The 15689-nt window shown below is 42.3% G+C and overlaps 1 protein-coding gene across 1 annotated transcript in view; it reads right to left on the bottom strand.

Annotated features, from left to right (window-relative positions):
- Positions 1 to 84: 84 nt before the first annotated feature.
- LOC148531713 (choline kinase alpha-like) overlaps positions 85 to 15689 on the bottom strand; it is a 39161-nt gene continuing 23556 nt past the window's right edge. Inside the window, exons 7-12 of the mRNA XM_088468369.1 lie at positions 15588 to 15646; positions 15118 to 15205; positions 13296 to 13404; positions 12947 to 13053; positions 3541 to 3622; positions 85 to 3200 (exon numbers count right to left, since the gene is read on the bottom strand). Of these exons, the coding sequence (XP_088324495.1) occupies positions 3141 to 3200; positions 3541 to 3622; positions 12947 to 13053; positions 13296 to 13404; positions 15118 to 15205; positions 15588 to 15646 (505 nt within the window). The 3' untranslated portion in view covers positions 85 to 3140. The remainder of the gene's footprint in view (positions 3201 to 3540; positions 3623 to 12946; positions 13054 to 13295; positions 13405 to 15117; positions 15206 to 15587; positions 15647 to 15689) is intronic.

A 15689-nucleotide genomic window follows, 5' to 3' on the forward strand; every position in this document is an offset into this window, starting at 1 on the left:
TCCCCAGATTTGGTAAATAATTACATCGCACAATGGTTTTACAGGCTCTTTAACTATGCCTAATGAAAAAAAGGGAGCCAAAAACATTAACCAACCACATTTTATTATAAAAAAAAAATACAGTTCACATTTCATAAAATAAGTGCAAGGTTACTTTGCTTTGCATGACAGTTGCAGGGAATGTATAAGAAAAATAAAACATTTATACATTATATCCCAAAGATTTTTGTATAATTCATTGCATAAAAATCAAAGAAAAGCAAAAAACAAAGAAAAGCAATGGTCTTAAATGGATATTTAGTGAATAGTATTTTCATATGTCACAGTATAATAGAAGTCACAACAATGTTTCTCTAATACCTGTAGGAAATAACACTACCTTAAACATCTGCAGAATGAGTACACGGCAGTCTACAGTACTGCAATTGGCCATCTCTACCCCATTGTGGCACTTTTACAAAAAAAAAAAAGGGATGTGACCCAACAGTACCCACAATGGCAGCTTTCACCCATTACAAAATGACTGCATGTTCTCTGTACAGAGAAGCCTAAATTTACTATGCATCACTTTTCAAAGCCACTGCGTCCTCAGTGGTTTCGGTCACTGAATTTGAAAGGTAAATTATATTCAATATAAAACCAGGCAAGTTTTATAAAGAATATAATTGCCCCTTTAAATTCAGTGTTTGAAGACAGGGCAGCAAGTGCTGCATCGTAGATTTAGACCAAACAAGGGCAGGTTTCATTGCTGTAACTTAAATAATTAAACCTATTCAATAAAAGGTGATTATGTTCCTCTAACAAAAACATTTTGATTTATTTGTTAAAATCAATACATAGTATTTCTATATTTAGTCACATCATTAAAACCCCACTGAGAGATTTGTTACGAAAGAATCAAATACAGAGTCAAATTTACTAAAATCTTAATTCACATTTTATAGAAACAGAAAACAGATGCTATGGCTGGGCATGTAATACTGATGTACTGGACACGAGTTATGCCAAGTCCAGCCTAGGGCAAACCACAGCAGTCACCCATTTTATTAGTCACAAAAACTTGTATTTGAGAGCAATATAATTTGTCTGTCCAAACTTCCATTCACGGAAATCCCTAATAGTAATTAAACCTTTACTTTTATGCTGATGTTCCATTGCTACATATCCCGACTAGATCAGGATCAGATCTAGAACTAGATCAATGGGAAAGGTTTCCCTGAGGAAAATAAAGCATACTCCTTATACAGTGACACAAAGCATTGGGTATAGTGTATAACCATGCATGTAAAACTGATGTTAGCTACATTGCAAGGAAACCCAGAGTGTATCAAAGTAAGTGAAGTACATTTTGCACAGACATTCACAGCTATATTATGATTTTACCAAATTTTATAGGTCTTCATTATGAATATTACTATTACCCGTATACACCAAGTGGCACAAACGGCTTTTTGTCCTTTGCTGTACAAAAGGCTCATACACACTAGACCAGAGATTCCCAAACTCCGCCATTACAGTCCAGGTTTTAAGGATATCCATGCTTGAGTCTACATGGATAAATAAAATTGACTGAGGTACTACTTAAGTCACCTGTGCTCAACCATGGTTATCCTTAAAACGTGGACTGTAATGGCGGAGTTTGGGAACCTCTGCACTAGACGATATGCTCCATGAGCGATATTGTCAGTGTTTGCCCTTGAACTGCCGGCTAAGCAACATAGTGCATACACACTAAACGATATTGCTAACGATATTGTTCAGTGACGTCATCCTGCCACATCACCGAACAGGCAGTTCCTGATGATATCTTGAGATTGACCTGCATGTTCGGACGACAGCAGACATAGTTATCGTCCCGCGGGAGCACGCATAGTCGGTCGTTCGGACTATACACACTAGACGATATAAACGTTATATCGTTGAGCGATATAGAGTCGTTATCATTCACTTTTATAGTCGAGTGTGTACGAGGCACTAGGGTTATAGAACATTTAACCAGTTGTCAGTTCTCCATCCTCAGTGCTTGTGATGGGCTAGAAGCCTTATCAAATATATTGTCTGGACCATAAAAATAGTCTACATGACTATGATAAACACTGCAATATTCATACATGTGCTTTAAGATATAAAGTAAGGTGGCTGTTCAAGGCTACAAATATTCTACACTACAAACATGTGTATTAATATACAAATGTATCCAGGTAATCGTAAAATAAAAATTTCTATACAATTGAGTAACAAGCCAACAATATTCTGAAGTTCAGCATTCAAATACTAAATTTTGAGAGCAGATTTTTTTGTGGGCAGCAGATTTTCAGCAGAGTCTCTCAGCCATTGAGAAATGTGTTGTGCTAGCCTAGTGTCATTACATTTCATGCAAGTTGCAGACATGTAGGTTATACCTCTGAAAATTAAATCATCTTCTCAGTCTGCTACATGCACTGGATGAAGTATTAAGAGCACAATACAATATTCCATAGTCCAAGTTAGTTTTGTCAGTCTGGCTGGTTCCTCTTCAAAAGTCCTCAGCTTGCGTAGTGTCAGTACCTACTGCCCAACTGTGCAGTGTCCAGAGCTTCAGATGAAGTGCCACGTTGGTCTATTGTAATATATATCTTTAAGAGGAACTACAGTATCTTTCATTTAAACATTTAAGTTTTAAATTGACAGCAGTGATTTGAGCAAAAACATCTATTAAAATTTAGAAAAAATTACAAAACATTATAAAAAAAAAATATTAAAAAGCTTGAAATAACACTTCCTGTTTTCACAAGTAAAGCAGATCAGAATTGTGTCTGAACAAAGTTGATGAGCATCAGTGGGACATGACACCAATAGGCTTTCATGCCCAAGAGACAGTAATAGCCATTACTGAATTAATAGGTTCTATTCTCATGAATTTTGATTCATTCAACAAAATGGCTGCCATTCACCTACCTACTTACCACCGCATTTGTAAAACACTTATTTTTACTTGTGTATCAACTTTCAGAATCCGTAAACCGAGTGACAATTCACAGCAATATTACATTCATATATAGCAGTAATGGTTCAAAGAACACTGTATTGTATAAGTTGAGAAAAAATTATAAATGCTTAAAGCTGGTATATTTTCGCGTCATTGTCCATGTAGGGAAGAATCACAGTCCTAACTTCCTCTTCTGTTGGAAATAAGCATCAAATCTAGCCATTGCGTATTCCTAAATGAGAAAAGGCAAAACAAGTGTCAGGTCTCAAGTTATCATTACAACAATCTTGGTTTTGCATGCTTTTATATATGGACAACGCTACACATTTTAAGTATTTTTTGAGCATCTACACTAATACCATCCAGCTAAAGATGTATTTTTGGATTAAAGTAAAACCTTGCAGTCATTGGTAATAAATTATAACTCACAGCATGCGGCTCTCAGGCACAACCATGCTAGGAGCGGACTAACCAGAGATTGCGACAATTTAATGTTTGTTATATCACCGTGTTGTTTCCAGAAGCCACAATGAAACACTTTATTCCTAAAAGGAGGGTCAAATGGTACTCACCATATAGCCAAACTCAATGGAGGAGATTTTTGCCTGTACAATAGACCAAAGACCCCAGAAGAAATGGGAAGCAAGAGCGAACCTAAGAGAAAGACCAGAGTCTCAAGTTAAAGCAATATTTTCCATACCACAGTTAACGAATATCTACTGTGCTAATGGTGTCTCATATACGTCTTAGTGCACAAAGCAGTTTTCTGTATCTTTCTTGGCTCCGGTTGCAGGTCACTTCTAGTGCGGAGAAAGATGTTCTCATGCCACATGAACTGTCAGCTATGTATTGAATACAATTTGTTAATAGCTGCCATGGAAAAGATAAATAAGTTGTTGGTTTTATAGGTGTTAATGTTAAGGGCATTGTACGCTTTCAGACACCCAATTTTTATGGACTCCCACCACGCCCCCCTTTATTTATCATTGTACACTAGACACAATTTAAATGGCATTCTGGCTCCTGCCTTCAGTTAAGACATGGCAGCCAAAACAGAAGAAGAGGAAGGAATCAGTCTTCCACTCCGATTCAATCAGGGTAGAACGAAATCAATGCAGCAATGACTAGACAAACTGAAAACATTCCCACAGGTGCTACACTAACTGAACCAGCATGACTGTATGGAGAACTTCCATCTCATCATAAATGACAGGAACAAGCTCCTGAGTTCAGGTAGCAGGAGGACACCGCACCTCAACCTAGTTTATGAGATGTGGCTATTAAATAACGAGACTGTACTTGCAAACAATAAATCATACTGCGTGAGTTAAAAGGGAACACTGATCTTGGACTATCCCAAAACGGTTTTGTAAGTTTCACCCCTCTCGCACAGGTAGTTTGCCATCACATAGCTTTAGAAGAAAATCTGAGTTATGGTAGACTTACCATTGATAACTCTTTCTTCGAGGTTCATAGGGTCCACTGGGATACCATGGGGTAATATGGTTGGAGAAATCCAGGCACTAAACAGTTAAAGCTTTCAGCTCCCAGGATGCCTCGGGTCATCCTCCATATATACCCCTCCCCCAGCCACAGGCCTCCAGTTTTGTAAACAAGCCTCAAGGCAGGAGAAGGAAAGAGGAGAAGAAAGAAATATCGTACACCAGAAGCACTCTCACACAAGATGAGGGAATCCGTGACCGAAAGAAAAAATAACCAATGCAGCCAGGTGCATCAGGGTAGGCGCCCTGTGGACCCTATAGACCTCAAAGAAAAAGTTATCAATGGTTAGTCTACATAACTCTTATTTTCTTCTTCAGGGTCCATAAGGATACTCAAGGATACCATGGCGATGTCCCAAAGCAGTTCCTCTAAGGGTGGGAGACTCTCCTGAGCAGAAAGGAGAACTCATCGCCCAAAGGAAGCATCCTGAGAGGAAAAAGTAACAAAGACGTAGAACCTAAGAAAAGTGTGGACACAAGACTACGTGGCGGCCTTGCACAGTTGTTCAGCAGGGGTACGACGACTAAATGTCCGTGATGGCCCTACAGACAGAGTAGAATGTGCTGTCACCGTGTTTGGGACAGGGAGATCAGGCTTTGTGTACACCTGCGAGATAGTCATATGTAACCATCGTGCCAGGGTCTGCAGGTTAGCTGGCCACCCTCGTTTGTGAAAAGCATATAATAGAAAAAGAGCATCTGATTTTCTAACAGAGTTTGTACGTTCCACATAGATACAGAGAGCATAAACTACATCCAGGGAGGCTTCATTTACAGCAGAGGTTCCCAAACTTTTTGGAATCATGGCGCCCTAGGAGTATCAGCATTGTTTTCACGGCACCTCTAAGCCAAACGTTTGTTATTGTGAAGAAATTAGAAAAATGTAGTAAAGTGAACTGTGCTGACCTGTCATCCTTAGGTTCAATTATGTGGTGGTGGACAAGTTTGAGCATCTGTTTGTCCACATACTTACATTACATTGACCATAAATAATTTTATTTGGTGCTGGAACCACCAACCTGAGGCACCCCTGCAAGTGTCCCGAGGCACCCCAGGGAGCCACAACACACAGTTTGGGAACCACTGACCTACAGAGTTCTGGAGCCTGAAAAGCTGGAATTACAATTTCTTCATTTACATGAAAAATGGACACTAACTTAGGAAGGTAACCCTCCCTTGTACAAATGAACAGCTCTATCCTGATGAAAAATAAAAAATGGGGAGCGACAAGAGCGCGCTGCCAAATCAGAGACTCTGCTTGCAAAAGAGATAGCAAGGAGAAAAAGTGTCTTTGCTGTCAATCATTTCAAGTCTACAGAGTCCAGAGGTTCAAATGGGGGAGCTTGTAGGCCCCTTAAGAACCAAAGACAGATCCCACGGTCCTACCGGTGGAACAAAAGGCTGAACTCTTAGAACTCCCCGAAAAAAAATTCTAAACATCTGGTATTGAAGCAATCTTTCTCTGGAACCAGACAATGCAGAAACCTGCACTCTCAAAGTGGGCAGGCAAAGACAAAGGTCTAAACCAGCCTGGAGAAAACCCAGTGCCCGGGAAACCCTAAACACTCAAGGATCATACTTCATGTAGAAACACCATTGAACAAAAGAATGCCAAATCCTGTAATAGACGTGGGCAGAGGCACGCTTTCGTGCCCTAAGCATCGTTTGAATCACAGAGCTGGAGAAACCTTTGGCTCTTAAGATGGAAGATTCAAGAGCCACGCCGTCAAAGCCAGACGAGGTAAGTCCGGATGCCAGAAGGGACCCTGCATTAACAGATCCTGCCATAGAGGAAGAGGATACGGACTGTCTTTGGATACATTCTGTATGTCAGTGAAAAAAATTACTGTTCCGCCTTCCTGTTTGAATTTCCTGAGGACTCTTGGGAAGAGGGAAATCGGAGGAAAGAGATCCACCAGCTTGAAGTCCCATCTTACTGCCAGTGCGTCCACGAATGATGCTGATTGGTCTCTGGACCCCATTTGTTCACCAAGAGCTGAAACACTACCAGGTGGAGAGACCACTCTCAGGCGTGTATGTCCTGATGACTTAAGTCTGCTTCCCAATTGAGGACTCCTGGTATGAAAATTGCAGAGTTCGCTGGAAGATGACGTTCTGCCCAAATCAGAACCTTTGTCACATCCTCTATGGCTGCATGACTTTGCGTGCCTCCCTAATTGAGATAGGCCACCGGAGTCACGTTGTCGGACTGGATCTGGACCGGCCTGCCGTGGAACAGGTTCTGTGCCATGATAAGTGCTTTGTATACTGCTCGCAGCTCCATGTTTATTGGCAGATGACTTTCCTGATTTGACCATCTTCGCTGAAAGGTGTAATGACCTGTCACTGCCCCCCATCCGCTGCATTCTGGTTGGATCAAGATGCAATATATAGCACCTATCCTTATGTATCAATGCCTATTTCCCTATAGATTGTAAGCTTACGAACAGGGCCTTCCTACCTATAAATGTGTCTGTTATTACCCAGTTTTGTTCTATTTATGTTTCCAATTGTAAAGCGCAACGGAATATGCTTTGCTATATAAGAAACTGTTAATAAAATAAATAAATAATGACCTGTCACTGCACCTAATCCGCGAATACTGGCATCCATGGTGACAAGCACCCAATTTTCTAATCCAGAATGGGCATCCTTTGTCCAGATGATCCTTTTTCAGCCACCACAAGAGGGAGAGACGAACCTCTGGAGTGAGAAGGATCCTCTGGGACATTATTAGCCGATACTGTCGGTTCCACCTGGAGAGAATCAATCTCTGCAGAGGCCTGGAATGCAACTGAGCATATCCCACCATGTCGAAGGTGGATACCATTGATCCCAGGAAATGCATCGCTTGCGTAGCAGTTTGCATACTCGCAATGATAGGGCCACAATCTTGTCCTCTTGTCCAATGATAGGGCCACCCTTTGTACCTGAGAATCCAGAAGTGCTTCCAGATGCATCATCTGCTGTGTTGGAGAAAGAGGATTTCTTCTAATTGATGATCCAGTCGTGCTTTTGTAGGCAGGCTATGGTCAGTTGAAGATAATTTTGTAAAACAACTTGAATTTGTGCCAATATCAGAAGATCGTCCAGATATGGTAGTATTCGGATTCCATGACGCCTGAGATAGGCCGTCATGACTTCCATTATCTCGGTAAATACCTGGGGGCCGTTGATAGGCCAAAGGGTAATGTTGTTGTAGGACAACAATACCGTAGAAATTGTTGGCGGGATGACGTAATAGGAACATGCAGATACGCATCCTGAATGTCCAGGGAAACCATAAAATCCCCACGCTCCATTGCCAAAATAATTGACTGGAGAGTTTCCATACGGAACTTGGGTACATGAATAAACCTGTTGAGGGTTTTTAAATTTAGAATAGGGCGGTAAGCCCTATTTGGTTTTTGAACCAAAAATAGATTGTAATTATAACCCCTTCCTTGTTGCAACACAGGAACAGGGATTATTACCCCTGCCTGCAGCAGGGAATTTATGGAGGATCTGTGCAAGAAAACTTCTGGGGAGGATGCATCCGGAAAGTGAGGGCATACCCCTGAGAGACAACTTCTCGGACCGAGGCATATGTTGTTGTTTGATGCCAGTAATCAGCAAACTGAAGAAGCCTGCCTCCCACCCTGGAGGAGGCCAATCCCATCAGGTTGAGGGTTTGTCGTCCGGTTTGGAAGCTGGATGTCTGGCCGGCCCAGACCTCTCAGTCTGTCACCTGGATGTCCTGCGAAAACTAGACGGCTTGGAGGAAGATTATTCCTTTGCTCATCCCTGAGGACGAAAGGACCGAAAAGAAAACTGCCTACATTTTTTCGTACCCGTAGATGGCAGACCTGCAAACTTTGAAGCTGCCAGAATAGCGATTATCTAACTCTGCTCCAAAAAGTATATTTCCATAGAAAGGTAAGGTTTCCAGAGCCTTCTATGATCCTGTATCAGCTTTCCAGGATCTTAACCAAAGGACCCAGCACACCACTGCTGAAGCTGTTGATGCTTTAGAATCTAAAATGCCAACATCTACTGCAGCACCTCCCAAAAAGGAGGCCGCTTCCCGTATGTGGGAGATATACTGTACATCATATGTTCTCTGGTAGCATCTGGTAGAATCCTCCAATGCCGCCGTCCATTCTTCAACAGCTTTGGCTACCCAGGCTCCAGCCATAGATGGACGAATAACAGCTCCCGATGATGAAAACATTGCCTTAAGACATGTTTCAATTTTCCTACCTGTAGAAACCATAAGAGAAGATGCTGACTGAATAGGCAATGTAGCATTTCTGACTAAGTGCGTCACGTGAGCATCCACAGTAGGAGGTACCTCCCACTTAGCACATTCAGAAGCTGGGAAAGGATACAACAATGTTAATCTTTTATTCACATAAAACAGTTACCCCGTGCCTGGTTCATTATCCTGAATATCTAGGTTTGATTCAACCGCCCTCACCAAAGGAGGAACATCCACTGTGGACGGATGGTCCTCCTCTCCCGAGCTAGACCCTGGAACTCTGCGCATCATCTGATTACTCTGATGAGTCTGAATCCATATGCTGAACAGACCGATAAAAAGATAACTTTCGCTTAATCGCCTTAGTAACTGCCGGTCTGCTTGCAACAGCTGACTGAGCCATACTCTGACTTGAGTGGGCAGAAGCATCCATCCAGGAAGGATGTACAGGAGGTGCAAACATAGCATGCTGTGGATACCTCATACAAGGAGGCAGTATGGTAGTAGCCATACGATCCACAAACTGCTTCATAACCCGAGACAAGGAGGATACCCAAGATGGATCTTCTACAGGTATAGGTATGGTATGGTATAGATGTGGAGCACCCTTACTCTGTTGATATCTATTGGAATACATTTTGTTGCACCATGGTCGCTTTGTGACCTGAACCAGACTCCTGGACATTGTTTTTTCATCTTGAAAGTGGATAACGGTCAGACTGCACATACTCAAGTCTCCAGGAAATCTTTCTCCCACACCACTCCAAGGGATCCGATAGAGGTTCCTCAGCATCGTGAGTTGGTATGAGACTGTACATCTTAATTGGACCTACCACTGAGCCTTTAACACTTGCTGTCCATTATTAAGGAGTCACATAGGAACAGGACATTTCCATCATTTATTAAGCCCATTGAATACCCATATTCAGAGTCAAGGTGCACAATGTCAAATGTTTGTTAAATTGCCATATATATATAGAAAATAAATTATTTATTAGTTGTTTACATCACACTTCATCTGGTTGTGTTTTGAAAATTGATTACCCTCACTACTAGCGCTGTTGACTTTTCAGGCATTTGTACTTTATGTTGGGGTTGACTAGCCCTATTTCATACAGCTGCTGTGGAAAGTGAACCCATTAGAGCACCTGTTCTAGAAGATATCTTTATATTTTCCTTTTTGGCTCTTGTACAGGTACTGGTATACTGGACTGGTGAGGTGGTTCTTTATAACATACAAAACACAAACCATCCTTTATAAAGTCCTGAGAGGACAAGCCTGCCCAACAGGCTTTACATGAAACCAGCACAGGGGCCTCCCCCTCCTGATTCCCTTTACTTTTTAGCATATCAATTATAAAGGTAACAATGCAATGTAATGTGACAACCTTCAAAAATCACAAATAAATGTGAAGTATAAAAGAAAACCCCCGCACACCTGCAACAGAGGGATGAGGAGAAAAACAGTGATAACTGCCAGTCAGAAATAATGCATATGCAAATTTAGTTGCACTGGGCTCTGAATTAACTACTCAAAACACGATGCTTGGTAGGATATAAGGGGCAGATTTAATAAAGCTTGGAGAGAGATAACATTGGAGATAAATAGCACCAACCAATCAGCTTCTGTCAATTTACACGCTGTGTTTGAAAAATGACAGTTAGGAGCTGATTGGTTGGTGCTATTTATCTCCAATTTTATCTCTCCAAGCTTTATTAAATCTCCCCCTATATACCTGGCCCATGGGAGAGGTATACAGGGAGACTGACTCAAAACCTCCAGAGACCAACAGCTACAGCAGCAGAAAGTGGATTGTGAGCGTCTCATATACACGAGGCGGGTAGGAGGAGCGACCCTGACGTGTGAAAACCTTTGAAGGCACTGCGTCTGGGTCAGGGGAGGAGCTGCCGGGGAGCGCCTACCTTCCCTAAGCTGCATGAACTGGCCAGGTATGCTGGGCTCGTAGCAGCCGGTGGTCTAGTGAGGATGCGGACGCTCCGGGCTCAGACTGCAGCGGCTTTTGGTGCGTCTCAGTGTTCGCAAATACGCGCTATAGCGCGTATTTTACCCAGTATGGAGGACCGGGCACTCACTTTCAAAATGGGCGGGTCCCTGGGGACGTGCTCTGCTGCGGCCAATCCTTGGCTCCCTGATGACCTGACCCGTCTGCAGTATATAAAAAGCGGGGGTGGGTTCCCTGCTCACCACACTGAGCTCCGCACAGCAGCCGCACTGTAATGACAGGCAGCCAATCTGACTTTCTGCTAGGCTGCTTGTCCAACCTCACTCAATGCTGCCAGGGCGGCAAGTATAGACCGCCGCCAGGTAGCCATAAGATATGATGTCACGTAGCTGCATGCTGCCTCCCGCTACAGTTATTCAGTCGCACAGCAAGGCAGGCTGCAGTGCTGACTCAGGCTGCAGTGCAATGAATTTGAATAATTGTGTTTCTTTTTTTTCAAAAGTGTTTTATCTTTCTTATGGGGGCCAATGTGGTTTTTTTTATCCTATCGGGGCCAATGTGTGTGTTTTTCTTCATGTGAGGGGTTAATGTATTTGGCTTTTTTTCCTACTGGGGTCAATGGGTGTGTCTTTCTTTATGTGGAGATTAAAGTGTTTGTTTTTTTTCCTGTGGGGGCCAATGTGTTTCTATTTTTTCCTGTGGGGGCCAATGTGTTTCTATATTTTCCTGTGGGGGCCAATGTGTTTCTATATTTTCCTGTGGGGGCCAATGTGTTTCTATTTTTTCCTGTTGGGGCCAATGTGTTAGGATAAAAAAACAATCGGGGCCAATGTGTGTGTTTTTCTCCATGTGGGGGTTAATGTATTTGGCTTTTTACTACCAGGGCCAGTGTGTGTGGTTTTCTTCATGCAGGGGCCAATTTGTTCATTTTTTTTCCTACTGGGGCCAATGTCATCTGCTACATTCTTCAAGGTCTGTAGCTGCTAAATTGTTAAATTTACAGAAACCTTCATTTAGATGGGACCCAGAAAAAGTAAAGTAGGACCCAAATCTTTTTAAGTGAGGGGTCCCTGGGACCCACATTTTTTTTGGCTCAGCGCGATCACTGCGTCTCCTGCACCGGAAGTAAGGACTGCCGCGAACGATTCCCTGAAATCGAGGAATCACCTTACCTGACATCTCCGCGCGCCCGGGTCCCAGCATTGCTGCTAGCAAGCTCAGCCGAGACCCGCTGAAATCACCAGCCCTGTTACTAGTGTTGCGGCCCGGGGGATGTAGACGGTATACTGAGTAGCTGTACATGCGTTTTAATTCAGACGCTCAGTACTGCCAACCCAAAAACATAAAAACTTAAATAAAACATAAAAAAGCTTAGGACTGCCTGAGCAGAACCCTGTTACAAAGGTGCATCTGAATCCTGCCGCACCAAACGAACAACTGAAGGCCTGTGGCTGGGGTATATATGGAGGAGGACCCGAGGCATCCTGGGAGCTGAAAGTTTTAACAGTTTGATGCCTGGATCTCTCCAACCACATTACCCCATGGTATCCCTGTGGATCCCTATGGATCCTGAAGAAAAAATTGTGTTTTTCATGTGCATCGTAAAAATTCTTAGTTCCAAAGTAGAGCAACGTGTTAACTTTTGTTAAATTGAACAAAACGCCCACTGAATCGCCAGACCTAGCACCGTGTGACTTCTTTCTTTTCCCTAAAGTCAAATCTGTACTCAAGTAAACCCGTTTTGCATCAGTTACTGAGGTAAAGAAGAAGAAACTGATGGCGCTGATGAGACAGCTGACAGATAATGAGCTACAGCGCGGCTCTGACCTATGGAAAATAAGAATGCAGAAGGGGAGTACATAGAAGGGGAAAGGGGTTACAATGTACTTAATATAATTAAACAAAACTTATAGCATCAGTCTCGTCATTTAATAATCACACCTCATATACAGAGGAGCAGAAAATGAAGAGGAAGAGGGACGATGTAAAACCGGACGACCCCTTTAACTGGTAGTTTAAGGTTATCTAGTTCAGTTCCATACTTTTCTCCAGCTCATCTTTATAGCAGGTAGGAGACTAGTCAGAAATCTGCTCAATATTTGTATTACAAGAGGCCACAAGCTGCCAACTTGTTCTTCATACACTAGTGAGAGGAATTGCCAGAACTGTAATGAAATATTCCCAAACAGGATAACCTCTAATAGTCCACGTTTAGTTTAGTGATATACCCTGCCATTAGAGATTTGCCTTTACTTACAATTACTATCAGACTCACCTGTTAACTTCAGTAAGCATTTCATTCTCAACTTTACTTCTCTCTTCACTGCTCATGTTCTGAAACCCAGGCTGAAACTCAGCCATATAGTTGGATATGAAATGAAGCTAGAAAACAAGAGGCACAAAGACATTTGTCAGGGATGGACAGAAGATTTACAATCCAACCCACCTCCAAAAGCTATGAATCCAACCTGCTAATCCCAACAAGCGGCAGTGTGTGGATCTGCAGCAGGCAGCATGCCTCCATTGCCCAGGTATCAGAGCATCCTGGAATCTGCAGATGATGGCTGAAAGCCCCTTAACAGCTGCCCCTCTATACCACGTTTCAGATATTCTCATATTTGTACCTGTTGTTTCTTTGAGGGATAATTTGAAAAACTGGCTTTGAAGAATGGAAATTTCTCATAGGTGTAGTCATACATCCATTCACAGAAATGATTCCCAATGTCAAATCCCCTGGAGAGACGAAAATCATCAGATCAGTGAAACATGTTCCAGGGTAATATCAAATATAATGTCGCTCAGTTCTACTCTTGTAGTAATATCAGTACAGTGTGAAATAAGAATTACTACAGGTCATCGGCTGCAGCAATCGCAGAGGCAGATGTACAGGTGTGTCCTCCTATATCTATCCTCCATAGTTGAGTGAGCTGCCAGGTCCCATGCAACTCTGCTAGCGTTGGGCTTCTTTTGTTGCTGAATATGCATCTTGGTCGCAATGTGATGTGACCAAGATGCACCAGCAGACTGTGCTGATTAATAGGATATGTGACACTTGTATATCTGTGTGCACCGGAGTCTGTAAACTGAACTTGACGTGGAAAAAATCTGTGGCCGCTGCATCATAGCACATCGCATGCTGATTGAGACTCAATCGCACACATACAGTATATACAAGTGTCACATATCATATTAATCAGCAGTGTCTCCTGGGTACATCCTAGTCACATTGCATTGTGACAGACATTTTCGGCAAAAAAAGATGTGAAGACGCCAGGCACTAGCAGAGTCTCATGGGACCTGGTATGCGCCGAGAGGGGCTGTTTAGCACGACTAAAGCAAAGATGTGCGTGGACACATTTGTTGCTTGTTTATACTCTGGTTTCCTAGCCTGCTAAACACACCACCCCCAACAGTTTTTTAATCCCTTTCAGATGACATGTGCTTAACCAATCAGATCACTGAAGCGTCCACAATAAGACACCCTGCACAACAAAGTTCCTTAGTGCTGAATCTACTTCAGGTTCTTAGGGACTGGGCAACACTGCAATATCTAGCCTCCATGTAAACAAGGTTATTAGGTGCTCAGTGCATTTATCCATCTGCAAGGCAGTGGGTTTAATGCACACACACTGAAACATCAATAGAGCATTACATATTTGTGTTATGTAGAAAATGGGCCTCAGACTGCACACCCTGAACATATATTTATATATAATTGGAGATGCTACCTGTGGAGACCATTGACATATACACAAAAAGAAGAAATACAAGTGCACAACTCCAAATTAAACTGATTATATATAAATACATTTTGCAGTAAATAGAGGTTTTTAGCATAAATTTTGCTCAAGGTTATGGGCCTACCCACCACATACAGGTAACCTCTGTAGGGTAGGCCCCTAACATACTAGGGTTCAAATCCCGAGCGCAGGACACCCACAAACTAGCCCAGCTAAGCTTTAAGAGCGGTGCCTTGGGGCGGCTTAGCTGGGCTAGTTTGAGGGTGTCCTGCGCTCTGGATTTGAACCCTAGTATGTTAGGGACCTACCCTACAGGGGTTACCCGTACATGGTGGGTAGGCCCATAACCTTGGCCAAGATTATGCCAAAAACCTCTATTTACTGCAAAATGTATTTATTTATATATAATCAGTTAATTTGGAGTTGTGTACTTGTATATCTTCTTTTTGTGTATATACTGGTGTTATGATCAGACTAAAAATATTAAGCAAAAAAGGGTTTCAGATTGACCCAGCTCAGGAAGATGGACATTCCTGTCTATAAACAAGTAAGCTGTTCACCAAACCACATGAAAACGTGCACAGTTGGTATTCCATGCACATGAAAAAACAACAGCTGTACAGTTTCTCATGTTGCCCATTTAAAAAAACAAGAAAATAAAAGCATAGATTAGTACTTTTATCAATCTAGAAATGTATTCTCATACCTATAATTGTAACTGCTGTACTCAAAGTCTATCAGCATAAGCTTCTGCTTCTCAGAATGCTCTCTTCCATCCAGTAATAGGATGTTTCCTGCAAGACCAAAAGAAGATGGTTAGAGATTTTAGGGACACTGACGTTTCTATTTAGTTACAGGGCTGAACTTCAATGAGGGGTAATAGTACTTGATTTTAACACCGATGTTTGCAATCCAAGACCATTCTATCCATTTTAAAGTAACATATCCCAATGGTCATTGCTGGCTTCTAATTTCCATAGCAACAACTGAATCCCATACACCCCGATAACAGATTGGCCATGTTCAGGGATGTGGGAGGGTGCCTACACTGAATGACATATCGTTCAGTGTAGGCACTACAGGGGATCAGGAACGACTGTACGATTACAATGTCGTAATCGTACTGTCTTTCCATAGTCGGGTAGTGGATGCGCACCTTAACACTTTACATCTTACCTTCTTGGCAGTCATTGTGACAAAACACAACAGGGGACAGGGTGGCTTCCAATAGAGTCCTAAAACAAAAATGGAAGTTTTCAATAACAGACTTATTGTAGT

Source organism: Taudactylus pleione, unplaced genomic scaffold, assembly GCF_031769625.1.
Source record: "Taudactylus pleione unplaced genomic scaffold, aTauple2 ptg000085l, whole genome shotgun sequence".
In the NCBI taxonomy this organism is placed as follows: domain Eukaryota; kingdom Metazoa; phylum Chordata; class Amphibia; order Anura; family Myobatrachidae; genus Taudactylus; species Taudactylus pleione.